Genomic DNA, 27,940 nt, shown 5'->3' with positions numbered 1-27,940 from the left:
ATAGGCATCTAAGGAGGCACAGGCTAATGCAATCAATGAGTGCTCCTGAGCTGGAAGTGTTGTTGGGAGGTTTAAATGGGATAATATATGTACAGTTAATAGCTCCTTTCTTTGTCTCTTTCCTAATAACAGTAATAAAATCTGTATTACAATTTACAAAGCATAAACTTTGATTGTGTTCCATACAATCTCTTGTTTTAGCTGGGAATAAACCTGTGAGATAGGGATGGTACTGTTATTTCTGTTTTATAGTTGCAGAAAGTGAAGTACAGAAGGGGAAAAAAGTAATAATGCAGATGGTTTAGTGGTATGCTTACCACACAAGAGTGCTCCGTTGGTATTTGTTTAAATAGAATCAAGTTTTCTGGTTATAAAACCTATGATCCTTCTATTAAACGACACTACTTCTTCTAAGCTGTAGACAGTATTTTTTCAAGTGGCGGGTAGCCAATCATTGCTGAGTAATAAATTGAATGGAATAGGAACAACCAACATGGGAGAGAAACAGAGAAAAGTTCAGAGTACATTAGTAAGCAGAGTTCTGTGATACTTGATTGTAATGTAAAATGTATTTCTCACCGTGGGTCTGGGTGAAAAGAAAGTATGAAAGCCCTGAGCTAGCACAATACCAAGTTCTAAACGAACGTTTATTAAATGAAATTATAGCACATATTTTGTATTGTTTTTATTTACCCTAGCTGTCTCCTCCATTGGTGGCTACCAGAGAGTAGAGATCATCTTTATTTTCCCGATTCTTAGTAGAGTGCACTTAATAAGTGAGTGTCAAATTAAAACCTGGATAAATTCATCAATGAATGAAGGTATTATATAGCTCAGTAAATATGGCTGCAAATGACTGCTGTTTTATCTCTTTCCAGATTTCTTCCTATTCAATAGTGAGATCTGACACTAAATTGATAGTTTCTAAAAGCCCTATCTCCTTGTCTGGGGGAAACAGTGAGGCCAAGAATTTGTACTCAAGAAGCATCACTTGTCCTTAATTAACATGGTATCCTGAAAGGCTTCAAAAAAGGGCTCAGAGGATGGGATGGGGGGGGCAGGAAAGAGATCTATTGACCTTAGTCAAAATGGCTGCCGTTGGCCTCGCTCTATGAGAATGCGCATGCTTAGTATTGTCCCCGCCCCTCTTCCCGTGGCCCTGGTGCGCGTGCGTCGCAGTGAGTGGGACAGCGCGGGAGGAATAAATTTCTCCGTGATTGGTTGGTGAAGGATTTCAAACTGGAGCTGGCGGCGCGGTGCTCCTCTGCCGTTGGGTGCATCCCGGAGGGAAGCGGAGGGCTTCCCAGGTGGAGCCAGGAGGACGCGGCTGAGTGGGCTGCTGGAAGAGGTTCGTCTGGCGCTGAGTTTGGTAGGAGGGAGAGTGTCGGAATTGGTGAGCCATGGCCACCGCGGGGCTCGGGGAGAAGGCAGCACCTACTGTCCCTCCACTGGCGCTCCCTCCGGGCCGGGAGCTGGAGCGGCCTCCCAGGTGGTGGCTGGGAGGGGTGGGGGACATCTTTCTTGGCGCCGTGTTTTCTGCAAAGCCGGGGCGTCTTTTTGAGGTAGTGGCTTGAACAGGGCAGCCTCCACCCCAAAGAAGTGACTCTCAGCTGGATACAGAGCTTGGAAGTTTTGGGGGTAAAACTCCCATCCTTTTCGGAGGAGCACGGCTCTTTAGAAGGGGAAAGCCCTGGTAGTTGAGAGGCCGCTGAGGCTGGAAGTGGAGTCCTTTTCCCTTGCAGGCTGTGTGTCTGCTGGCCTGGCCATGACGTGTTGTGCCTCCCAGCCCAGTTCTTAGCCTTAGTAACAACAGGCCTGACTTTTATACTTGCGCATACATTTCTCTTCACAGAATCATTCGTAGGCGTGGGGTGTGTATAGATAGGAACGTGGGGTGGGTGGGAAGATAAGCCTTTTTTTTTTTTTTTTTTTAAAGAAATGTCATCATTTTCTTTGATGTGTGGGGTGAGCTTTCTGAGTTACTGAAAGTATTGAGAGAAGGCGCCTTTCCTATAGCTTAATCATTCAACAAGTATTTAAGTACAAGACAATCTTATTTGGCTTTAAAGGAACTTGCAGTTTATTTGGGGGTGATAGAACTTAAAAAGATAACTGACTGGTGAACCTAGTAGGCCTTTACACTGTTGAGACCACTGTACATTAGTACAGCCCGTTTAGAAAATATTTTGGCAATATTTATCAGGAGCCATAAGTGGTTTTTACCCTCTGATACAGTAATCCCAGCCTTGGGAATCTGTTCCAAGGAACATAGCCACCTGAAGAAAAATATTGCCCACGTTAATGTTCATTCATTCAATGAATATTTATTAATCCTTTGCCAAGTGTTGGGCACTGTTCTGGGTGCCAGGGGCTCAGCAATGAACAAAACAGACAAAAATCTCTGCGTTCTTGGAACTTACACTATTGGGGAGACAGACAATAGACAAAATAAATAAGTTAATATATAAGTATGTTAGATGGAGATAAGTGCTTTGGAGCACAATAAAGCAGAGGAGTGTTGGGGGGGAAAGGCTGCAGTTTAAAATAGGGTGGCTAGGAAAGACCTTACTGAGAAAAATGATGTTTGAATAAATACCTGAAGCAGATGAGGGAGTGACCATAAAAGAGGTTCCAGGCAGATGTAACTAAAAAACTGGAAATTACCTAAATGTCCAAAGAAGAGGACAGTTAAATCATTGTACATCAAGTTTGGAACTTAATGGGAACATGACAGAAAAAAAGCAAAACAGAATTATATATAGTCTATGAAATAAATGAGTGCATAATGGGCAAAGATTAGTTAAGGAGGTGTGCATATAGTTGTTTCGGGTGGTGAGGTTTTCCTATGAAAAGTTTCACTATTAAAACTTTAATTTTTTTGAAAATTAATTAATGTTAATTGAAAATTAACAGCATGAGGCAGTGTTTTATATTTGCCAAATAAATGTAGATAATAAAGGAGAGATCATTTTGGACTGAAATGGTTAGGGGATGCTTCAGTGAATTGGTAAGACTTACACTAGATGTTGAAGAATGGAACACTTCAGAATGGGAATTCACAGAAAGTCAAAAAAAAAAAAAAAGGAGAACTTAGTATACTGAACTGGTAATAATTTTCTGAAAAATAACCATTCAAGTCGTCCTTTATTTTAATCTTCATGTTGGACTGAGGATGGTCTATTTACTCTTTCTGCAATTGGATTGCTCATAAGAACATTTGGTTTCAAGATATTCCTTCTGCCTGCCAGTTGTATCGAGGCTTTTGATATAGTGAAACAGAAGCTGGACATTTGGGATGAACAATTGTTCTGAAATGCTTTCATAAAAGAATCCTATAGTATTAGGACTGTCTTAGGGAATGGTTTTCCTTAGCAGCAGAGAACCTGTATTGTTGATTTCTTGGGGAATCTCTGCATTTAGTGTTTGTGAGAATGTTTTTCATTAAAACTCTTTCTGAAAAAATCAAGCAACCTTCCATTGCTTTGTCTTACAATATTTAACACCCTTGACACATCTAAAAAATATGATGTATACATCTCTTAATAACGTTGTTTGTAGTGGGAGGAAGACGATAGAGACTTCCCCCAGGATACTCTGCAGTGAAGATCTGTACTAGTCTGTTATTCTGAAGGACGATGTCTGTCTCTTGGCTGGGTGATTGAAATTAAATTGGGGACTCAAAGCAATCACATCGAGCTGAGACTCTTTCCTGGTGATGCACAATTGCTCCCTTAGGGATCCTCACAGATTGGGAATCTGTAACATAGTGACTTCTCCACCTCTGGGGCTTCTCATCAATAACAGCTGAGATTTTGTAGCACCTTTTTGTTTCAAGTGTTCCACAAACTGATTTCCTTGCTCCACACAGGGATCATTTCAGCTTTCCCGAAAGGCAGCTGCCTCTGTAGTGAAAAGTGACAGCTGTTTTACAGCTCCAAAGCAATGTACTACAATATGACTTTGTTTTTGTTTCCTTTCACATTAGTGTATCTCCTAGCTATGGAGCTAAATAATAAAGGGGGAGAAATAAAGAAGTATTCATGAGGTGAAAATGTGACCCAGCAGGAAAATTAAGACCATTTTCAGTTGACATTGAATAGCGTAACTTTTAACATTTCGAGTTACAATTTGGCTGAGATATCAGGGTTAGTACTGATGCAGAGAGCTATTTTTGTCATCTATAAATAATTCCTGAGCGTCAATTCTATAGAACATTAATAAAAATGCATGATGGTCCTCCAGCATATAAAGAGAAGAGGATTACTGGTGCCTTTTTTGGATTACCTTACGTAAACCTATGTTAGAAAGAAAAGTAACTCTTCTCTGATGCTACAAGTCACGTGTAGAACAACTTGTTAAAGAACCTAGACCTGGTCAAATTTTGCTGTCTCCCCTGTTCTTTTTTGGTCTGGGTTCCAGCTATGATTCGGTAATCCCTATTCTAGGGTGTAAATAACTATCAGACCAAAGCAAAAACAAAAATTTTATACCTACTATAATAATACCCTATATTTTATAGTAAGGTTCAATTTATACATTATAAAACTTTTAAACTACATTAATTGATAATATTCTGTGAGGTAAATAGGACAAGTATTACTGTTCCCATTTATAGATGAGTCTCAGAAATTACCAAAGGTTATACTACCGGTAAATAGAAGAACTAAAACTTTATCCCAGCGCTTCTTTTAGTCCCCACCTGCCCCCCTTTTTTTAACTGTTCTTTTTGTTTGTATCTGTATCACACATTAATGTTCAGGTAGAATGGAAATTCTTTTGACAATAGAATCGTGTGTGTGTGTTCTCTGACTTTTATAAAATATTTTAAAATACTTAGTGTGTGTATGTGTAATACAGTAGTGCCAAATAAATGTAAGGTTTTCCCCTCACATTTACATGGTAAAGTTAGAGTGCAAGGCGTGTGTGTCTGAGTGCCAACTAGCAAAGCAGCGGGGCAAGATGAGGTGAAGTGAGCGGATGACCTGCAAGTGATGAGGGTTTGGTAAGAGCACGTGAGAGAAGAGTCCACAAGGTTTGGTGCTCATACCTGTGGGAAAGGGACTGACTTAAGGTGATTCTGACATTTGGAACTGAGTGACTGGGAGAATGATAAAAATAAGGAAATCAAAATTGGGACTCAGTAGGGTAAGGTCAGTGGGTAGGATGGTTGACACTGGACTGTTTATGTTGCTTCATGACGGGATACATTGTATAGGGTGTTATTTTGAGAAACGCGTTGGGTGATTTTGTCATTGTGTGAACACCATAAAGTGAGTGGCTTACACACGCCTAGGTATCGTCTACTGCACAGGGCCTATTGCTCCTGGGCTACAAGCCTGCACAGTACGTTACTGTACTGAATACTGTAGGCAACTGTAACACAATGGTTAGTATTTGTATGTCTAAACATAGGAAAGATACAGTCAAAATACCATGTAAAAGATTAAAAATGGCACACCTGTATAGGGCACTTACCATAAATGGAGCCTGCAGGATTGGAAGTTTCTCTGGGTGAGTCAGAGAGTGAGTGGGGAGTGAGTGCAGGCCTGAGACGTGACTGTCCACTGCTGCAGCCTTTATGACACGGCACTTAGGCTGCGCTACATTTATACATTTCCTTCTTCGATAATAACTTAACCTTAGCCGACTGTAACTTTTACCTTACGTATATGAGGGGAAAAGATAGAACAGTGTCTTAAAATCAAGCTCAAAATCTCTGGGATGCAAGTTGAGAGCCCCAGGATTGGCATTAGCGAGGCTAGGGCTGGCCAGATAAATGGGTGATTTGTCTGTAGAGATGGGATGATGAAAGTGGGATCGTTTGACCTGTTCTTCAGGAGGTTGGAAGGTTGAACTTTAGGCATGTCTGGTGTTGAGAGAGAAGAATAGAAAAATCGATAATCAAATTATTTGTGAAACTCTAAATCTGGAGACTCGGACAGTCTGGACAGTTAGGGTTACCCCTGCTGTTCCCAGTACAGCGCTGGGAGTTCAGTGAAACAACGATCTCCTAGCTACTACGTAGGCGTCAGGTCAGGGGAACAGTGTCGATCAAGGCAGTTCTATGAGAGAACAGTTACTGTGAGGAGCTATTCCCAGGTAGGTTCTCAGTGTGTCTTTAGAGTTTTCAGAATCAGGTTATGTTTTCCAGAGAGGACCTCCCCCAACCCTGACTCGAGGGAGTAGTGTGCGCAAAACATCGGGAAGAAGAATAATGGACTAGAGGAACTTGAGAAAATAGGAGGATTTCTTTGAAAGGGGCAAAGGATCAGGTTGTTGTATTGTCATTGATGAGAAAAACTTTCTGAAATTTTTTTTTAAACAACTAGTTTTCAGTTGTACTGTGAAATTTTCCTTTTCCACATTCTTGGAGAGAGAAGTTTTCCTATATACTGAGCTCATTGCCTTGGACTCTCAGAGTATACAGATGAATGCTGAGATGATAGAAATCAATACCCCATATTAAAAGTGTCTTCCATTTTTACTGGGAGCCCCAGGAAATCATCATTTGAAGAAGCTATGAATGCGCTGCTCCTGCGTCTGCCCTATAGCATTTGAGTATATTTGCCTGTTTTGTCATGTTGTTAAATCCACGGGCATCTCCATGACTGCCAGGTCTCTTGCTGCCAGTTGTTTTGTTTTGTTTTTTGAAGATTTTATTGGGGAAGGGGAACAGGACTTTATTGGGGAACAGTGTGTATTTTCAGGACTTTATTGGGGAACAGTGTTTTTTCCCAGGACCCATCAGCTCCAAGTCAAGTTGTTCTTTCAATCTTAGTTGCGAGGGCACAGCTCAGCTCCAAGTCCAGCTGCTGTTTTCAATCTAGTTGCGGGGGTGGGGAGGTTGGGGGGGGTGGGGGGGCAGCCCACCATCTCATGGAGGGAGTCGAACCGGCAACCTTGTTGTTGAGAGCACGCGCCTTAACCAACTGAGCCATCCGGCCGCCCCGGGAGCTCAGCGGCAGCTCAGCTCAAGGTGCCTGTTCAATCTTAGTTGCAGGGGGTGCAGCCCACCATCCCTTGCTGGGCTGAGAGCAAGCGCTCTAACCAACTGAGCTATCCAGCCACCCTTCTTGCTGCCAGTTTTAATCTATTATTTTAGTTTTCTTCTTAGTTTAGAGGAAGATCTTTGTAATACATTTGTTGGTCTGGTTGCTTAGCAGCTTGTTGTGATTATGTAGCTTGGAACAGACACACTGCCATTTGAAAATCTTGGTTTCCGGCCGTGATTCAGGTATATATTTCATCCAAGGTTGGAATTGAAAGCTTTTTTGCTGTTAGAACAATCATCATACAAGTACAAATGAATAATTCTGTGGCATTTAATAGAAAATATCTTTATGTTTATATATTCCTTTGTCCTTTGCAGTTTTTTTTCCTTGCTTGCCCTCACAGCATATGGTACAATCTTACAAACATTGTAAAATCACTAAACCTTCATAAAAGAGTTCTTCAAATCTTATTTAGAGATGAAATAAGAACCTGGACTAGAATGTTGAAGGGGTGATTAGGCGAAACCTGAGAAGAATCCTTGAATGGTATTTCTGAGGACATTCAGTTTTTAAATGAAATTTGATTTTTTATTTCATTTCCTTGATAGTTTTTATAACATCCAGTTGATGTCTTTCTTTCTTGACTGTTAAATGAAGGTCTTATTTTCTCAAAGTGTTCCCATTTAAAGTCCATTCGGAACTGCTAGTAAGGATACCATTTTTTAATGTAATATCAGCAGGTCTTTGGAGGGGGAAATATGAAGCCTGAAATTCACTGTACTGAACACAGTAGCAAATGGTTTTTCCTTTGCCCTTCTAACTGTGAAGGTGGTGTATTGTCTCCTTGATGCCAGAATGTGGCACAACATAAGCCTTCGCCTATACTTAGTGTAAATTTATTAGACATAGTCCCTGCACACAGTCCAGCAAAGAGCCGTGCGCCACAGAAATAAATTCTTGTGCTGCTGAGCTGGCGGTTTCCCCACTTAATCACTTGTGTGACGTCATCTGTGGTGTTGGTAGGAAATGTGCTGACCATGTCCTGCGTTTTAAAAGACAGATACAACAGGGGTACTAGCTAAAAATGAAATAAAAAAAATAAACCTTTTAGGTTATGTTGAAGGTCTTCAAAGTCTAGAAGGATTCAAGTGGCAGAAGTGTTATTAATCAATAAGCTTGCCTAAGAACCACATTTTGTAGTTGGTCACTTAGTAATCAACTGACCTGCTTATCCCTAATTGCTTTTCTCTCAGCTCCATAGCAATTGTAGAAGGGAGGAAAAGAAGTAGGCAGCAAAGGGATTATATTCAGAGGTCAGAAATGCTTTTCTAATTTTCAGATGAGTGTTAAACATTCCAACGTTTTTACAATAAGGATTACGCAAAACATCAATTGTTGGCTTGAGATTCTTACAACGGTAGCTACAAATGGAAGGTCCAGATGTTAGTCACTGGTGACTGGACTGGATTGCTGCTGAATCTTTTGTCTGGGGGAGAAGGCAGGATCCCTAATGTATATTTGATTTCTTGGCAGAAAGATGGATACTGCGATGCTGAATTTGCGGAATCTGTTTGAGCAGCTTGTACGCCGGGTGGAGATTCTCGGTGAAGGAAATGAACTCCGTAAGTCATTCTGAGCTGGCCTGTGTGAAGAGAGGAAACAGATTTCAGATTTGAGTTCTCTACACAGCTGAAGTGTGTTCCAACCTTAAAACTGTTTTTTATGTGGGTTACTTACAAAGAAAGTGATGGTCACTTATCCCTGGTCAAAGCTTACATTATTAAGTTTCTTTTTTCACTAACTAGTTGGCATTAGTTGCCAATTTTTGTACCATGAACTGGGCAAAATCTACTGGATTTCCAGGGATGTTGCTTTTTTCTTTAGTAATTGTCTACATTTTTTATCCTGGGCCTTTTCTGTGTTCTATAGAACATTTTCAATTGAAGAGGAAAAAAATGTCATAACTTCTGTCAAAGGAGAAACTAGTCACTTGCTTTTACCTACTTCATATACTTGATGTTTAGTAATAAAGGATTGAGACTGGGTGGAGAGCTGGGGAGAAATGGACATGGTGAGAAAACAGTCATCTGGAAAGCAGATTAGTGAAAAACGAAAGTGGGGCTGGTAGCACTGACTTAAGCAATCTACGGGAATGATTATCATTATTCTTATTTTTAAACTTTTATTTATTTAAGTGTGTTTTTCCAGGACCCATCAGCTACAAGTCAAGTAGTTGTTTCAATCTAGTTGTGGAGGGCGCAGCTCACAGTAGCCCATGCGGGGATCGAACCGGCAACCTTGTTGTTAAGAGCACCGTGCTCTAACCAACGGAGCTAACCGGCTGCCCCAACGGGAATTATTCTTTACCAGCTTCTCTTTGTGCTGCCATCCTCTCCTATTTAAGATTTTCATTAACACCTAATTTAGTAAGTGTTGTTCTTAAGTCAGCCTCATTGATGTAAAAATAATGCAACAACTATGTCTTTTTTATTTTTTTTTTAAACTTAGACGTTTATCATTTATATCCCTCACACTGTGTGAACCCCCCTAAGAACTATGTCTTAAACAAAAAGTTCCTATAGTGCTTAGTGTGGCATCTTGCTTATGCCATTCACTATTTCCTTTAATTTGATTGATGTTTCTAATAGCTCTTATCCACTTACAGGCCTTTCAAAACAGTATTCTATTTTCTCTCTCTAATAGCTGTTGCACGACCCTATCATCTGGTACCAGCTCAGTAACCATGATGGCATACTAATTAGGCTTCTCTTTGAGGTCACATCATCTCAGAAGATGAATTACTTTGCAGCCTAGTGGGGGAAGAGTATTGAATAAGAGATCTGAAAATTCAGGTTCATTCAGCAAATATTTAGTGAGAACCTATCACAGCCTCTAGCACAGGTGGAGTGGAGGGCAAGGGGTGACTAAATGGCATCATGGAGAAACGTAGGGTTTGAATTGAGTCTTAGATATAGGGTAGGATCCCAACAGGCAGAGATGAAGAGGACATTTAGAGTCCGGGGAAGAGCCTGAGTAGAGGCAAAAGGGTGTGGGGCTTGAGGAGAATAAGAGCAAGAGGGGGGGACATAATCAGAGCTGTGCTTTTGGAAGATCACCCTGGCAGAGGTGCAGGTTGCAGTCGAGGTGGAGGCCGGGAGACTGAGTCGGACCTGGTTGCCGTTGCTCAGGAAAGAGGCACTAGGAGTCCTGAGTGGGATGGTGGTTGTGAAAATGGAAGTAAGGGGAAATGGGTATAAGAGATTGTGAGAATAAGGTCTCTAGGAGGAGGCAGCTGATAGGAGTGGGGGCAGAGGGCGGAATCTGAGGTTTGGAGTCTCAATAACTAATGCTGGCTTTTAACAGTTATTTCTGTTTGTTTCTCTAGCTGTAACATAGAAATTTAAATGTCTGTTTTCTTTGTGGGAGTGCTGTGAGGATTTGGAGATAAAATGAGATACTAGTTGTGAAAATACTTTGGAAGAAATTATGCCAAAAAATATACAAGATATTTATTTTTATAGATACCCTTATTATATAAGCAAATTTATATCTTCCCATTGGTTTCTGTTATAAAATAGAGATACATTTTGCCTCCATCTCCAAATCTCCAACTTGGAAAGTTGGTTTTTGAGGAACTAAAGTGGCTCAGTGTTTTCTAGACTATAGAATCTCCTTTCTGCAGCCACCCCAGTCTCTGACTTCTTCTTTAACCTTGGAATTCCTCCCATGCCCAGGTATCCCAACTCCTTACCCTTGGGTTTCATCATAATTTCATTCTTTCTCCTTCTGGTAATTTTTTTTTTAAAGCTAAGTCCAAGGTTACTGAAAGATCAGAGTGAAGGTTAATATTCAAATAAAATGGCTTTAGTAGCGTAGGTATTTTATCTTTGTTTTCCCCAATCTACATGATTTTTATCTTCTATTTTTATTTTATCATGAGCTGCCTGAACTTTCTCCATGTTGTTGGTGTGTAAACTAGGAATAAATATAAGTTAATATTTATCAGGTGCCTTTTGTATGCCAGCACCAGGCTAGTTTGTGCTATGCTATATACAGCAGACAATACTAAAATGTATGTGGTGTGGTGCCAGTCTTCAAGAATATGGTACTTAAGTTTCAGAGACAGGATTCTTTCTCATGAAACAGAAGATAATACAAGCAAGTATCAAAATACTATGCTTTGGGGAAGTATAGAAAAATTTAATGTCAGCAAATAGATTAGGAAAGGATTCATAGAGCAGATGAGACTAGAAAGATGGGTACATACAGAAGACTAGGTAGGGCATTCCATCTGGAGTACATGGCTGGATCCCAGGCAGGCAGAAATGAGCATGGATCTGTTCTGGGGACAGACAAACTGGGTTCGCCTTGCATAGGAAGAGGCTACTGTGGAGTGGTGGGAGGGAAGTCTGATTAGATTGGTAAGATGGGCTTGGATGCCTGGAGTTTAAATTTGATCTCAACAATTCTTCATTCATTCAGTGAAATTGCAGTGCCTACTGTGTGCTAGGCAGAGTGCAAGGCCCTGGAGATTAAAGCAAGAGACACAGGGTCCTTGCCCTTCAGAAGCTTAGAGAGCAGTGGGGAAGACAACGGGCAGAGCCTGTGCAAAGGCCTCAGGAGGAGTGAGCTGAGCAAGCAGGATTTCTGGAACTGCGTTCATCTGCTGAATTATAAACCAATCCTGATTTTTTTAGTATTATTTTTTTTAATGAATCAAGGATTACCCTCAGTTTGTTTCAAGGAAATTTCCTGTCTCCTTTTTGTTAGGTGCATTTTATAATTTAATATATACACAACTTTTTAAAGGAGGTAATTGGAATTTCATAAATCTGTTGAGTGTGTACTTACTTCATGACAGGGTCTAGTACCAGATTGAATTGTGATTCACAAACTGGCAAAAAAAAGGGCCACATTTGTTGATCTCTAACATCAGAATTTTTCCTGGTCTGTGGTATAAAGTGCCTTTTTGACCCATCATAGCAAACTTAGTTCATAACAGAATTGTACATAAAAAGTAATAATTTAGTCATGTATGCAGGTGGTTTCTGGTTTTGGTCTAACAAACTAAGCTGAACAAGTAATTTAGTCATTTGTACTATTAAAATAGGAACTCCTTCCTTGAAGTGAACTGATACTTTATTTGGGTTGGGTTCCATCGTCCAATTCGCTTACACCTGTAATGTATGCCAATTAACAATGAACAGGGATTAAACCTAAATGTAATAAGATTTACCAAGAAGGACTATTCTAAAGAATAAACAAACCAGCAAAATTAGGTTAAATGGAAATCTTTTCATTCTCAAGTTGTTTTTCAATTCTGTAAAATATTGAGTGTAGCACTATATTTTAAAACATTTAATGGACCACAGTGTGGAGCTAGAAAGTTTTTAGACTGTGTAGTTGAAAAGTGTGTCTTGTTCTTTATTTTTGAAATTGAAGTATTACATACATCAGGAAAATGCACAAATCATAAGTGCACTACTTGATGAATTGCCAGAGTGAACATGGCTAAGAACCAGCTTTGGTTTTTAATTTTTTTTCTTTGTGAATCTATAATGTTGAAATAGTTAAATCTGCAAAAGGATGTATTGTTTGTTTTCTTTGTCTTTAAGGAGGAGAAACAACTTAGTAATACATTCCAAACTGTTGACTAAACCAGCATATCATTTAAAATTATTTGAATTATAATGTATTTTATTTTTTGCATCCTTGATATTTGTATTAGCTAAGATAACTAGGTCATAATATCCTGTCTCACTAAAATCTTCTGTTTGCTAAAAACTGGAGTTTCCTTATGTGTAAGACTTAGTTTCTATAGATTGAATTGGTAGCCTAATTTTAATTTGTAAGTTTGAAATTTAGTCAAATTGTTAAAATTGCTATATAAGGGCACTGTATTTTTTCTATATTGTTCAGTTAAATTCAAATAGGAAAAGTGCCCTTACTACACCAGGATCTGCTAGTCTTATGTGCATTTGGCCTCGTTTCAGCTGTAAACTGGGTTAGTTTGACCAACAGCAGATGTACACCTTGGAAACTTCCTTCATGATACTATTGGAAAGTGATGCTTAGAGATAGATAGAGGTTAACTAGAAAATAGGAAGGCATTATAGAGAAAAGTCTGCCCATAGCAGGTGATAAGGATGAGTGCCACCAGGGTTTTCATGCTTTGAGGTGCTGCCTTGGAGGTGCTGCTGTCTTTGCACACGTTGGAAGAGTCCACATTCCGCTGTCAGGGACTCACCCCGAGCTGGTATGAGCTTCTCCCTGTGTCTTTCACACTGGAATGTTTACATACCCTTCAGGGCAGTGTTAAACAGCAAAAGCAAATTGGCTCTTTACTTTCAAATCAATATTTGTATAATTATATAGCTGGATGGGATTGTAGGCCTAGACATCTGTAATATTAATCTATATCTACTGGAGCATATTACAGCAGTTACATTTGAATTTGCTGTTTAATGTCTCTTTGGCGCAGCAATGCGTGACTCTAAAGGAGGCTGTTTTTGTTTTATAGCTGTAACTGTCCTGGTGCGTGACAGCTGCCCCAAAGGTATCCCCCTTTTGATTGCCTTCTGTTCAGGAGCTTTCAGTGTTGGTGTTACATCTGGGGCCAGGTGACTAATGAGTTACTTATTCCACAGCAGATGCCACTGGCTAAGCCAAAGTGAGTGGCCTATTGAAACAGAAATTGCTCCCCACCAAACCCGCATCTCGAGTGATGAACATATATCCAGGATCTGCTCTTGGTTGTTTTCAGCTGGATTTGCCCACACTTTAGCTGGCCCCTTAGTTGTGTATCTGGAGTAAAACTAACCAGAGGACGACGCATTTAGACTCTGGTTGGTGCTTGAAATATTAAAGTTTCCCCCCTTTCTTTAGAATTCATCCAGTTGGCAAAGGACTTTGAGGATTTCCGTAAAAAGTGGCAGAGAACAGACCACGAGCTGGGGAAATACAAGGATCTTCTGATGAAAGCAGAGACGGAGCGCAGCGCTCTGGATGTGAAGCTGAAGCATGCCCGCAACCAGGTGGACGTGGAGATCAAACGGCGGCAGCGCGCTGAGGCGGACTGCGAGAAGCTGGTGGGTCTTGTTTTCTGGGCTAGAACTGGGGCGGGGGCGGGGGTGGGGGAAGCAGCTCCTGATAAGGTTTCCACTTGCCGGATACACCCAGTTTCTAATTCCACATTAAAGAACTAAAATCAACCTGTCCATTGACAACTTGTCCATCATTGGAGCCAAAATTGCAGCGTGGGAATCCTGTTCTCCATAGGTTGAAATTTAAATTTACTTCTGCTTTAGACGTGAAACTATTACTTAATAGACAAATTTCGAATGAGAATTCAAAGGACTGAAATTAGAGGGGAGGGCAGGGGAATCCTAGCATTCTTGGTCTGCCACAAGACAACTGGCCATCTCTCATGCTACCCAGAATGCCTCATCCTTAGGTGAATAGCTAGTACTTTGTCATTGATACAGGCACGACAGCTCTAAGTCTTTCCTGCACCAGTGCTCCTAATTCAGGGTAAAGCCTAGATGTATTCAACCAGTTGAGCAGCGTGGCTAACATAGAACACTTTGATTTTGATGTACCAGGGTGGGTCATGGTACAAAGGAGAGCCTAACCCATTGTGGTCCAGTGTTAGATGCCTCAGTCAAGTTCACGTTGCCTGGTTCCAGTGCGTCACAGCTCTGTATCCATTTTAATACATTTTCCTCCACCATTTAGGAAGGTGGGTGGCTGCTTTGATCTGTAGAAGCAGCCAATAATTGTCCTGATAAAATGACACTGAAGTGTGTTTGCTATGCGCAATCTATTTTGGGACTCGCATTTTGCAATACCGTGTCCTCTTGGATTAGCAAAAGTCTTGTAGCAGAAGCCCCACTATTCTAGATGGAGTTCCTTTTACTAGTCAGAAATCAGAGACACAGTCTGGGCTTGATGTGAATTAATATGCTATTGGTGTAGCAGCTTTCCTGAAGGCTCATTTGCATAATGCCGTATTTTACTGTCTTCTGGCCTGCCCATCCCATACATGTGAGGTGAAGCTTTCTCCCCTGGTTAGTTAGGATGTTTTCCTCTGCTTTGGTCTGTAGGAAAGACAGATTCAGCTGATTCGTGAGATGCTCATGTGTGACACATCTGGCAGCATTCAACTAAGTGAGGAGCAAAAATCAGCTCTGGCTTTTCTCAACCGAGGCCAGCCATCCAGCGGCAATGCTGGGAACAAAAGGTGGGGGAACTGCATCTGTTGTTATCTGATCACAAGTAACACAGCTGTCAGAAGTTCTTGTTATCTGGACTCTTAAATATACTGCTTCTGGAATGTGTGCTGAATAAAGCAGAAAAAGGCTTTGGAGGAAGGGTGGGTGGGAAAAAAGGCACAGGGGCCTCCCTATTTTATTGTGTCTTTTTAATCTTTCCTTAGGATGTTGTTTCAGCATGGGTAAAATTTTGATGTTGATGCTAAACTGCACATCAATAACTAATCCTACAGATTGCTCAGAAACCTAATGGTGAAAGTGGCAGCTCAGCAATACTTTCAGTGTTTTCTCTCCAGAGAGCTTTTGTAGCTCTTCTGGTTGAGAGAGGCCTTCTGTGAGCCAAGACCAGGCAATAATTTTGGTTCCACTGCATCCCTCTTCAAAATAGTCTCACCCAAGCTTTGAATTTAACACCCCCAATACAATACATAGGGAAAGGTCAGCACTCTTAGAGCTATTTATTTTGTTGCCTGGTTGTTTTACAGGGACTCTGTATAACTAAGAAGATGTACGGGCTTAATTTCTTATAAAGCTAATGCTGGGTAATTCTCTCTCTTGTAGAAAGCAACCACAATTGGGATCAAATTAAACTTCACTCTTCTGCCTTGTGAATTTTTAGTAGCCTGTAGTACAAACTCAGCAGGGAATAGCACCCATACCCCTTGACTGTAATTTTCTGCTGCAGTTATAAGACCTTTGCTGAGAAAGCAACTGTGCTGCGTGTGTACTCATACACGTACACACACTCTGCTATGAAACTAAAAAACAACCCACCACAGCTAGGATTGGAGCTTGTAGTTCTCTCTATAGGGCAGGCATTGCTGTGAAATTGGCTGACGTTGCCTGAGCAGTGGGACTTGTTCTGGATGCTGGTGGATTTCACCCTCCACATCTTCTGTGTCTAACACTGTGTTGTTTCACTCATCTAGACTGTCAACCATTGATGAATCCGGTTCCATTTTATCAGATATCAGCTTTGACAAGACTGATGAATCGCTGGTAATGAACGTTTGATCTCTGAGAATTATCTATATTCCCGCTCCCTCGGGAAAGTCTCCTGTCCTCTCTTCTGGAATTCCTTTATTACTGTGTTATTAGTTGATGTATTATAGGTACTGAGCTAGCATTTTAAAATATAAATCCACACAAGCTATAGGAGACTGGCATAGATATATTTTTAGTTTCTGGATGTGAGACTATAGAATTCAGGATTTGGCATGAGGTTACATTTATGTAATGGATCTGTGAGCTGCATGTACTAATTGATTATATCTTGACTTATTAAAGCACCAGCTAGCAACAAAAAAATTAGCAAGACTCTATCCAGGCAGGGCTTGTTTGCTGCTCCTCGGTAGAATAGACTTGTGCCTTATTTCTGAATTATTTTGGTTCATGAAGAAAACTTAGTTATGCTTCACAATTAGAAGGAAAACCAGTGCTCTGGAGCTTCAGCCAGAAAACTGATGAAAGTTTCCAGGCCCCGTATAATGCTTTGACCAATAATGGTTAACGTGTCTAGACTCTGTTACCCTACTTTTGTGGGACAGCACCCTTCTCTCAACTTATGGTAGTGTTTCTGCATGAAAGATCATCTCCTGATAGTTCAGTTTTTAATGTTCAGGAGACTGATAGTTTATTGGTTTATGCATCTTTCCTGTTTTACTGGCTGAAAACTAGTAAACAAAACCATAAATCAGGAGGTTATTGTTGGTGGTTGGTTTTCTGATGATAGTAGAACAAGTCAAAACTACTTGTTACGTGGGTATAAATGATAGGAATGATACAGAAAAGTCTGGGCTGTATAATAAAACTAGAACTTATTATTAGCTGATTTTGGAGCTAGACCTATGACATGATATCTGTTGTAACTGAAGCTGAATCAAACAGCCAGTAGCTAAAGGACTCGACCATGAGTTGGAGAGGTTAAGTTTATTCATCTAAGCTACTGTTTGCTGTTATACAACTGCTTCTAGATTTTTTTTTTCAGGGATTATCAAGAGTAAGGAAGTTACAGGGAGCTACTAAAAATGAACGCAGATGGTTAAAATAAGTGAAGTGAAACTAAACAACACTAAATGACAAATAATTCTTCAGTGGTGAATATGTCTTTTAGGGCCCAGGGAAGAGGGATGATTGAGAGACGTAAAACCTGAACTAGAACTTTTTAAGTGGCTGTGTTGTACAGAACATCTGATTAGACAGTAGCAATCCCTTAAGAGCAAGAATCACATCTCAGACGATCAGTGTAGTGCCTAACATTCTGTAAGTTCTGAAACTAATTACAAAAATAATCAGAAACAAAGGACCAGGCTCTGGAGATAATCACGACAGAAGTTGATTCTTTAACCTTTTCTTGCCTCTGTGGTATTGATTCCTGATTCTATTATAATAGCTTCAATTTTGGAAAGAAAGCATGTTCTTTATTCTTTAGCTCTGTAGCTGCAACACTTGCGACCCTCCCTTCCCCCTCTCCCTGGATTGTAAGTTAGGTAGTCTGACTCAAGAAGCCTTTAAAGTTCTCTGTAAATTTATTTGCACAGGGTTTAGGGGAGGCCTAAGCAAAGAAAGAAATTAATACAGTGTAATTATCAACAGGATTGGGATTCTTCTTTGGTAAAGACTTTCAAACTGAAGAAGAGAGAAAAGAGGGTATGTATGGTTTTGTTTAGTTTGTTTAATTTTTTTTTTTTTTAACAAAGTTATAGTAAAAGAATTTTCTCTGGAAATTCTGCCATGACACTGTGTTCCTGACATGTTGCCTTAGCCATTGTGATACACATGTTACAAATGAATCATTCTGGGGGCAGTATTAGCGTTCCTCAAGGTAATAACTCAGGACAGAATCTTGTCCCATTTCACTGTCTGGGCCGCTCTCACTTCATTCATTGAATGGAAAAAGATATACTTAAGTTTGTTTGGAGTTGTTGCCTGAATTTTTACACAGGACTTTTGTGCTCTAACATAAGCTTTAGATGAAATGTGTGTATAATGGGATATACAGAGATCTATCTGCGTGTTTGTTTAGGTGCTTAACATGTTTCCAAAGACTTCATGTTCTTAGATAGGATTACAGCTCTACTTTTCCTGGTGCTGTCATCTAAATTTTTCCAAAGCTTGCTTGTTTCTTCTAGGGCACCGAAGGTATTTTTGTGTTGGTACCACTTAAGCTTCATGTGGAAATAGGCAGTGAGAGAGAGCACACTGTTTGTTACTAACCTGTGGCCCTGGAACCTAGGGCTTGTATCCAAGCAGTCTAATGGAATAATTTTATCTTCCGTGCTTCAGATCTTCTACTTGGCACTAAACTTGTTGTTGTTCGCCCCCTCTCTAGCGTTCCAGTAGCCGACAGTTCATTGATGGTCCCCCTGGACCTATAAAGAAGACTCGTTCCATTGGCTCCACAGTCGACCAGGTAAGAATAGTCAGGCCAAGGAAATTATGGTCTTGAACACATCAAAGATTCATGTCTCCGAGCATTAAAAATTCTGAGTCACCATTGCAGTGTTGTTTTGAGAGAGACGTTTGATGAGTTTTTTATGTAATAGGGTCCTTATCATCCATAAGAATGGAATTGTTCTGATTAAATAAGCGACTGTCAGCTTTATGTTTGATTCTTAGTTGCTTGTATGTATCCTCCTGTGACCTGTATTTTGTATTTCTGTTCTGAAGTGTTAGATTTCAACTTACTAGTGTTTTGGGCTGGGGCCGTAAGTCCTGAGCAATACTCAGGAATTTTTCAAGCACTCCAAAACACCCTATAGTGGAGGGGAAATTAGGTTCAAATGTTCGTCCTTCCTTCATTACTACTTTTGTTTCAGGGGAATGACTCCATAGTTGCAAAAACTACCGTGACTGTTCCCAATGATGGTGGGCCCATCGAAGCTGTATCCACTATTGAGACTGTGCCATATTGGACAAGAAGCCGAAGGAAAACAGGTCCGTTGGGTTTGTGGCTGAATTGCCTGTGGAAAACAACTGGTGAAATTGGGGGAGAATTGGTTTCTTAGAGCCCTCGTGAGGCGGGGATGGGCTGTGCAGGATCGTCTCTCACTGCTACTTACCGAGGGCCAGGGCACGGATTGTGTCCAGTTCTCCCCTGGGCCTGCTAGCCTGGCTTGTGCCACTAATGTATCACTTGTCATTCCTGAAATGGTTTTCTCGTATAGCTATAACCACATCCCTTCTGGTTATGGACACACATGACTGATTATCTACCAGTCATATTAAAACTGGGGTTAAAATTCAGAAGGAACAATATACTGAAGACTTCCGCTTATTTTCTAGGTACTTTACAGCCTTGGAACAGTGACTCCACTTTGAGCAACAGGCCACCGGAGCCGAGAACTGAGACAGACAGTTCCGGCACTCCCCAGAGCAACGCAGGGATGCGTCTGCATGACTTTGTCTCCAAGACGGTAAGTCTGTGATCGCCCCTTCTTCTCGTGGGCACCTTTAATTTTTTCATTGTGAAAATAATATATACCAGGAATAAATTTAAATACTTTAGTGTTATTTAAGTTAAATGTTGAATTTCCTTCCTCCTTCCCACCTCACCCCTCAGGGGTCACTACTGGTTACAGAAGCGGTGTAGCTTTCCATTCTGTGAAGAATAATAGTAAATGAAAAGAAAGCAACTTTTCAGAAGCAGTTGTTTGGGCTTTTTAGTGACATATATTTATGTGTTATGCTTAAATAATAGCATGTTTTTACTTTGTCCCATGTGATTTCCTCATAAACACCCAAGCAGATGGGCAGCTCAGAGGAGGTAACTGACTTGCTTGAGCCACATGACAGTGAGTGGCAGCGAACATGGAGTTTCTGACTCCTTGTCAGCAAGTGCTTCCTTCTAGCTGGATGGCCATGCAAGTTACTTAGCCTCTTTTTGCTTCTGTTTCCCGATCTTAAAGAAACCATAACCTATTCCATGGGATTATTGTGAGAATTACAGAAGCAAATGTGTATAAAAGGATAGGAAGTTGGTCAGCACATGCGAGGTGCCTAATAAACGCCGGTTGGTGGTGCTGACCATTTTCCCTCTCATACCACTCTGTCCCTTCTGCCCCGTCTCGTCCTCAGGTTATTAAACCCGAATCTTGTGTTCCATGTGGAAAGCGGATAAAATTTGGCAAGCTGTCTCTGAAGTGTCGCGACTGTCGCGTGGTCTCCCATCCGGAATGTCGGGACCGCTGCCCCCTTCCTTGCATTCCTACCCTGATAGGAACGCCTGTTAAGATCGGAGAGGTATGACCGATGGGAGCCGTTGTGGTGTTAGGGCTTCTGTAGCTTTTCCAAAGCTGGGTGTCAGTTGTGGTTCTAAAATTAATGATGCCAAGTATTTTTCCTTCCATGAGTAATGAATTGAAATTATAAAATGTTAATTGCAGCAGAGTCCTGTTTGGGTTTGTCTGTTTCATCCTTTCTAAACCAAAGCCCTTCCCTTACCTGCCCTCCCTCCCCCTTTCTCTCCCTCTGCCTTCTTCCCTTTTCATCCTCCTTCCTTTTCCTTCTCTCACTCCCCTTCCTTTTCTCCTCTTCTTTCCTCTACACTCCCCTCCCCCTCCTATCCTATTTGGTAGTTTGTAAAATTTGAAACATACACAAAAGTCAAGAGATGAGTATAACTAGCCCCTGGTTCCTATCATTCAGTTCCCACAATTACTGATTCATGTCCCATCTTGATTTATCAGTACTCCCGTCTCAGCCCAGCCCTGTCCAGTGAATTATTTTGCAGCAAATCCAAGCCATCATATAACTTCATCTGTGAATATTCTTTCTCTTACTTTAGAGATATTTCATATTAGGCTTAAGATTAGGTTGCTTATTTCTAAAAATCGATTCAATCCATTAAGAAATTATTTATTACACAAGCAACATTAGCAAGAATCAAAACAAAATGACTAAGCTGCTACCCAGCCCCCAGCAAACCAAATGTTATTTTCCCCCTAATCTTAAGAATTCTTATCTGTGCAGAATAGTTTTTACAAATTTTCTGTACTCTGCTATATTATAGTGCAATGGAGTTCTTTCCTACAGGTAGGTTTGTGTCACAATCAAGTGAATTGTGTTAATTTTTCTTATTAAGAATAATTTGAAAGGTTTTCTTTTTTTAGGGGAACAAATCAGTTTATATTAAAGGCCTTACCTGTAATCTCATTATTGCTATCTGATGCCCTTGAGTAGAAGTGAAGCAGGGACGGAATTGTAGCTAGTGGTTTTATTACTTGTTCATGAAGCGTTTGGTGTCTGTGACCATAAATCAGTCCTGGTGTGGAAGTAGGAAAAATAATTGAGAGTCTCTGTTCTAATATATGCTTTGGGACTAGGAATTTAAAAGTAGGCATGATGTCCCAGCCTGAGTGGTTCTCCCAGGGGTCTAGCTCTGCTGGTCTAAGTGGTGTAAATAATCATTTAAAACTTCCCCTTTTCAGGGAATGCTGGCGGATTTTGTGTCCCAGACTTCTCCAATGATTCCCTCCATTATTGTCCACTGTGTAAATGAGATTGAGCAGAGAGGGCTGACCGAGGTAAGAGTGAATCCTAGAAGAGGTCAAATTTGTTACCTGTGTTAACAAGTAGGAGCTTCTTAACTGAAGGTGTCATCTTGATAATAGACAGGCCTGTATCGGATCTCAGGCTGTGACCGGACAGTAAAAGAACTGAAAGAGAAATTTCTCAAAGTGAAAACTGTCCCCCTCCTCAGCAAAGTGGATGACATCCATGCTATCTGTAGCCTTCTGAAAGACTTCCTGCGAAACCTCAAAGAACCCCTTCTGACCTTTCGGCTAAACAAGACCTTTATGGAAGCAGCAGGTAAGGGCAGATCTTAATACTTGAGTGTGAGTCCCTCAGGGACAGATTTTTGACTCTTCTGTTTACACCTGGTAAAGTGCCTGAAACATAGTAGATGCTCAGATACTTTGGTGGATGAATAACTACATCCATGTTCCCCATGCCTGTCTTCTTTGTCTAGATCAGGGGTGTCCAAATTTTTTTCAACGTTTTTCACCAAGGGCCATATGCGGTAAAATACACAAACAACCGGGCCACTCACTCCAGGTGAAGTACGTATTGCCTCACCTGGTTTATTTAAGTAAACTAAATATATTTTTGGAATTTGCTGCGGGCTAATTAACAATGGATCATGGGCCACAGTTGGCCCCGCGGGCCGCAGTTTGGACACCCCTGTTCTAGACTGTCTAGGGCACTGACAGGGTTTTTTTGTTGTTGCTTTTTATTGTTGTTTGGTCAAGTATTAGGTTGTCCTTTTGAACTTGGAACCATCTTTCATTCCTTTCCCTCACATTCCACATTTAATCCATTGGCAAATCTTGTCAGCAAAGGTCTTGTAAAATACATCTTAAATTTGAAATTTGTCACTCCTTCTACTACCACTCTTAACATCTCTTACCCTTGAGTGATATAAGAACCTCGTGATTTTCCTTTTTCTACCCTTCCTGTCTACAGTATGATCCTCACACAGTAGCTACAGTCATCCTTTAAATATTTAAATTAGATGATGTCCCTTCTGTCGTCAGTATCCTCCAGTGGCTTCCCTTCACCCTCGGAATAAAATCCACAGTCCTCAGCATGGCCCAAAAGGTCCTACATGATTTGGCTCTTAGTTATGTTTCCAACGTCATTGCCTTTTATCCCCATTCCCTTCTTTTCTTCCTTTCCAGTTACAGTGGAATTCTTAGAACATACCAAGCTCACTCCCTCCTCGAGGCCCTCACATTAGTCGTCTCAGCCTGGAATGATGATATTTGCATGATTTGCTCCTTTATTTCTTTCAGGTTTCTTTTTGGATATCTTGTCCTCAGAAACACCTTTCCTGACCACCTTGTTTAAAATAACAGCTCCCATTACATTCTAGCTTCTTGCCTGCCTTCTTTCATTGCATGTATTACTATCTGATATTTGCTTTTTGACTCACCCTTCCAGTAATACCCGGCCCATAGTAGGCCCTTAAACATGTTTTACGAACGCATACCTTCTTGATAGGTGTAGTCACAGCCATTGCGTGTCTCCCTTCCTAGCTTGTGGGTTGCTTAGCTGCTTTCCCTAACCGCAAGAGCTGGCTTTTTCAAAGTTGTGATTTTTAATATTGACCTGTTGGCCAGTATCCTGCTTGTTAATGAAACTAGAGTCTGATGCAGTCATGAACCTAAGCGGAAGTTTCAGAAGCTTACTGTAGATGAGACTTTGTGGTCGATAACTTGGAAGCCCGCTGTCAAGGGAAAGAAGCCCTAGGCCTCTTGGTGCTGTCCTTTCATTTACAGAAATCACAGATGAGGACAACAGCATAGCTGCCATGTACCAGGCTGTTGGTGAGCTGCCCCAGGCCAACAGAGACACATTAGCTTTCCTCATGATTCACTTGCAGAGGTGAGTGCAGCGGAAACTAGTTTCTGGGAGTTAGGGAATTTTCCAAGGGGAAGATCATGTGGGTTGGGTGTTAGGGAAGGAACGTGAGTGAATTGTTTTCTTGGAGAACTTACATTTTGGTCTGTGTTTAAGTGGAGGAACAGGTCTTCTAATTGTATGCTCTTTTGCTTAGAGTGGCTCAGAGCCCAAACACTAAAATGGACGTTGCCAATCTGGCTAAAGTCTTTGGCCCGACAATAGTTGACCATGCCGTGCCCAATCCAGATCCAGTGACAATGTTACAGGACATCAAGCGTCAACCCAAGGTAGGCAAGCACGTATGTGGACGAACTCGTGTAACATGATAACCTGGGAGATGGGTAGGAGGGAAGCCCTGAGCTTTGGAAGTTTGCTAACATATTAGGTGGCCTGTAGGTGGTGGAACGCCTGCTTTCATTGCCCCTGGAGTACTGGAGTCAGTTCATGATGGTGGAACAAGAAAACATCGACCCTGTGCATGTCATTGAAAACTCAAATGCCTTTTCAACTCCACAGACACCAGATATTAAAGGTAAGGCCTGAGTGGTGCTTTTTTAAAGAACCCGCCGCCCCCTCCAGGTTTGGTCACGTGTCCTCTCCCTGCCTTTGCTAGAGTTGTTTGAAATTCATATTCTTCAATAAAAACTAAATTCATTTTGAGAATTCTAACATTAAAGGAAAATTTGTACAGTTCTACCATCCTGACTTTCCCCCCTCTTTTGTTATGTTCTTCCTTCTTTACACACATGGATATCTTTTAAATTATGGATATAATAATTCAAATATAATTTATTCTTATTGTTTTTCTTGATATGTTTTATCAACTTGATTTCTTAAAAGCTTTTGCGAGTTTGTGTTGCCACCAAAAATGTATGAGGCTGGTTTCATTCCAACCTCATTGGCACTGGAGACCTGTTCTTTCATTATTATTAAGTTCTTTTTAAGGAAACGTATTATTTTTTCTGAGTATAGGTTAAAAAATCAAATGGTCAGATGTTAGATGTTAGATAATCAGGAAGTGAATATCAGCTATTAATTGAGCAGTTGCCAGCATAATTCAAAAGATATACTGGTGTGTTACACCGTGGTGATAAAAATGATCTCTGCTAGGTCTCTAACCTTAGCTCTCAAGTGCTTCACAGGGATTTCAGCTTAAAACAAGAGTGTTTTATTTTTTCCTCCGCCTTTAAAATATGCCTTAACTTGGACTGAAGTGAGTTTACTGGGACCCGTGACCACGCCTGAACACCAGCTTCTCAAGACTCCTTCGTCCAGCTCCTTGTCGCAGAGGGTACGCTCCACCTTCACCAGGAACACGCCCAGGTATGTGGGATTGGCCTGCTTGGGAAATAAAAAATAACTGCTGCCTTAGATTGCTTTCCCATCATACTGAAGCTTATTGAAAGAGAGATTGAATCAGATCTTAACTACATAGCAATCAAACTCTAAAAGGAAACCTGGAGCCGTAAAGATCCCCCTTTTTAAAGGGTCCCCTCTCTCATCTCAAGTGACAGAGTAGCTTCCCAAGCAGTTGTTGATGGTTTTCTAGTTTTAGTTCATTATATCAAGTCATGTTATATTTGTTTATGTACCATTTTCTATAGAATACTTTTCCAGTTCATTCTCTTTTTCTTTAGGTTTGGGAGCAAAAGCAAGTCTGCCACCAACCTAGGACGACAAGGCAACTTTTTTGCTTCTCCACTGCTCAAGTGAAGCCATGTCTCCTGTCAACTTCCCAGCGTTTCCTGACTGCAAGGAAGGGCGCACCTGTACTCTCTGTCCTTGCAGCCTCCCGTACTCAGTACTACTTTTAGCATTCTCCAGGCTTTTAATCAAGTTTAATTGTGCATGGGGGTTTTATTAAGACTATATATATCTCCCTCGCCTTCTCCTCAAGTAACATAAGATCAACACCTTGTGCTGTCATCATTGGGAGCTTTTAGATGGGAGATCTTCACAGGGGTAGAGGGGTAGTATGGAATTCATTATGATTCTTTTGGGGGCTGAAGGGGGCCTCTTTGGCTTAAAGCTAAGTGCTGCTCACGGAATGGCCTTTCTCTGATACTTAGAACTAATTTTCATGAGACAATGACAAGCCCTACCTCTTTAGTAAGACTGATTTGTCTCAGGGTGGGGGGTGGGAGGGCCGGGTAAAGAAAGGTTTGGATACAGGATTTCGGATGGCTCCTTCTGAGAATTTGGCTCCCATTATGAACTGAGCTATAACATGGAGCCTTCATAACAGTGGGATTAGGGTGAGGACAGAAGTAGTGATGGGAGTGTGCTTAGCTTAAATTTGGATTAAGTTTAATAGTGTTACGTGGCACAACTTTGTGAAAGTGATGCTACAACTTGTATTTATCTCTAATTGGCCTCTGGCTGGACTTCAAGTTTGGTTAGGGTCAAAGCCTGTTTGTTCTTAAGTTGAGTTCATTCTGATGCCACACACACGCACGCACGCACACACTCGCCCCGATCCATCAGAGCCCTAAAGGTCACTATGCTGTCTTCTGGCCTCCCAACTAACAATTGAGAGGAGGCTAGAAGGGGAGGGAGATTGTCGATATTTTGTGTGGCAAGAAGAGCCACAGTCATTTTGTCTTTGCACTTTGGATGCTGAAATCTTCCTGTGTAACATAGCTACATCAAGATAAATATGAGCTTTTTCTTCTATTAAAATTATTTCCAGTGTCTATAAAAATGCTTTCTTCTATAGAATGCTTCTGACCTATATTGACCCTTGTCTGTAAAACACATATTTGGAATAATATTTGGAAAAAAGTAAATAGTTTTTTCAAAATGAATGTGAGGTTGGTTTTCTTGCCCTGGAAGGTAACCTTCCATGCCTTTTTTCAAAAGAAAATATTTTCCCTCAAAGTGTTTTGAGACTATTGTTCCTCTCTATTCCCTCACCCCACCCAAACTTTACCACCTCCAGGAATTTGTTTTTGTTTCTCAGTCTCTATCATTGTCCAAATTGAAGTCCTAGATTTGTCCCTATGACTGTTATCCTCTCATTTGAAGAAACTGCTTTAAACAAAAAAAAAAAAACTTTTAAACAAACCTTTAGGGACCAGAATGGTGCAGATTTGGAAAAAAAAAAAAAGACTCTGGCTGGCTGGCTGCCTGGAAGGAACATCCTTCACTGCTGGAAGTGACTCTGGAGTGAGCTGGGATGATTAAGTGAGGGCACCTGCACTTGGAACTCTGAAGCTGGTGAACAGAATGTATCTGAGATTGAACGTAAACAGTTGCAGGCTTAATATGTAACTGCGGAGAGAGGAAGCAACCTACTGGCTTTTATCCCAGGAGGGGGCAGCTCTCACAGCAGGGCCCATCTGCCTCAGCAAATTGACAGAGGACGGGTCCCATCTCCCCCTCCCTCCTTTACACACACACACACACACACCTGTTAGGTTTTGTTATTTTAAACTTTGTCCTAGATGCCATCTTTTATGTTTCTGCAAGCCTCGTGTTGGCCTGGCTCCATATTTGCTGTTCTGTAGTATGTCCCCAAGGTGCATTTTAAGTCACTAATGTAGAAGAAGTAAATGGATTGTATAATGTTAGTGAAGGCAAGACTTCCCTATGCAGGAACTGATGGCCCATTAACGAAAAAGGAAATGGTCCTATGTGTCAAATGCTGGCAGCCAGTTGCTTAGTTTTGGGCTAGGCCAAGAGACCTTAGCCATGAAAATAATTCTGATGTTAGCAAAGGGAAATACGTACCCACCTTCAACTTCTTTAACAGCCCTTCAGTGGAACAGCATGACTTTTGAGGGCTTTCTTAATTACATTATACCTCCTTATATGAGATCTATGAAAAGGGTCCAGTGCTTTGGGGTGGCTGTCACCCCAGTCTCCTGCTTCTGACCCTTTCTGATGCTGCCTCTTACTCTTTCTTTAATGCAGTTTAACTTTACTGTCCCACTTGCTAATAACCAGAATCTTTAAATCCCTCCTTCATCAATCTATGCAAGACTCCTAAGTTTAATGTTTATTTGACTGGGCAAGCATTACATGGCTTGATTCAGCAGCAACAATTTACATTTATTACTGGGCGTTTAATGATTTCTTCTTCCCTGGGAGGGTGAATTCATTGCTTGCAGAAATAGAAGGCAAAAAGGCATCTGAGTTTTGATCAGAAGACTATAGGGTGCTCAACTGACTGACCGTGGCAACAAGTCCTTTTTTGGCTATGAACTGAACCTGTGGCATTGAAAGGGGTCTTGAATTCTTATATTCAAGCTTAAATTACTGGGTAGCACAGTGACA

General features: G+C 41.0%; 1 protein-coding gene across 5 annotated transcripts; it reads left to right on the top strand.

Moving 5' to 3' along the window:
• The first annotated feature begins 1,197 nt into the window (after window positions 1-1,197).
• RACGAP1 (Rac GTPase activating protein 1) lies at window positions 1,198-26,469 on the top strand. Of its 5 annotated transcripts, none has more exons than XM_019724611.3 (17): window positions 1,198-1,348; window positions 8,526-8,614; window positions 13,878-14,080; window positions 15,095-15,231; window positions 16,192-16,261; window positions 17,858-17,911; window positions 18,594-18,674; window positions 19,081-19,198; window positions 19,547-19,677; window positions 20,339-20,503; window positions 21,691-21,786; window positions 21,874-22,072; window positions 23,542-23,647; window positions 23,820-23,952; window positions 24,062-24,197; window positions 24,880-24,988; window positions 25,303-26,469. In XM_019724611.3, the coding sequence occupies exons 2-17, from the start codon at window positions 8,530-8,532 to the stop codon at window positions 25,376-25,378; spliced, it is 1,899 nt and encodes a 632-aa protein (XP_019580170.3). In that variant the 5' UTR covers window positions 1,198-1,348; window positions 8,526-8,529; the 3' UTR covers window positions 25,379-26,469. The 5 variants fall into 5 exon arrangements, with proteins under 5 accessions (XP_019580170.3, XP_074181812.2, XP_019580171.3 ...); XM_074325711.2 differs by having other exon boundaries at window positions 1,210-1,348; window positions 8,530-8,614; window positions 25,303-25,516; XM_019724612.3 differs by lacking the exon at window positions 1,198-1,348 and adding an exon at window positions 1,352-1,369 and having other exon boundaries at window positions 25,303-25,516.
• Window positions 26,470-27,940: the final 1,471 nt, after the last annotated feature.

Source organism: Rhinolophus sinicus, chromosome 1 (genome assembly GCF_057876585.1).
Source record: "Rhinolophus sinicus isolate RSI-liver-muscle chromosome 1, RSI-T2T, whole genome shotgun sequence".
Classification (NCBI taxonomy): Eukaryota; Metazoa; Chordata; class Mammalia; order Chiroptera; family Rhinolophidae; genus Rhinolophus; species Rhinolophus sinicus.
Note: the sequence above shows the minus strand (reverse complement) of the source record. Positions and strands in the feature narration are given on the sequence as shown.

What these genes read in the sequence shown, in the direction of transcription:
- RACGAP1 (XM_019724611.3), top strand. Translation starts at nt 8,530, where the DNA reads ATGGATACTGCGATGCTGAATTTGCGGAATCTGTTTGAGCAGCTTGTA. An exon ending in TTGGCTCCACAGTCGACCAG is followed by an intron (nt 18,675 to 19,080) that starts GTAAGAATAGTC and finishes CTTTTGTTTCAG; the next exon opens with GGGAATGACTCCATAGTTGC. An exon ending in AGCAGAGAGGGCTGACCGAG is followed by an intron (nt 21,787 to 21,873) that starts GTAAGAGTGAAT and finishes TCTTGATAATAG; the next exon opens with ACAGGCCTGTATCGGATCTC.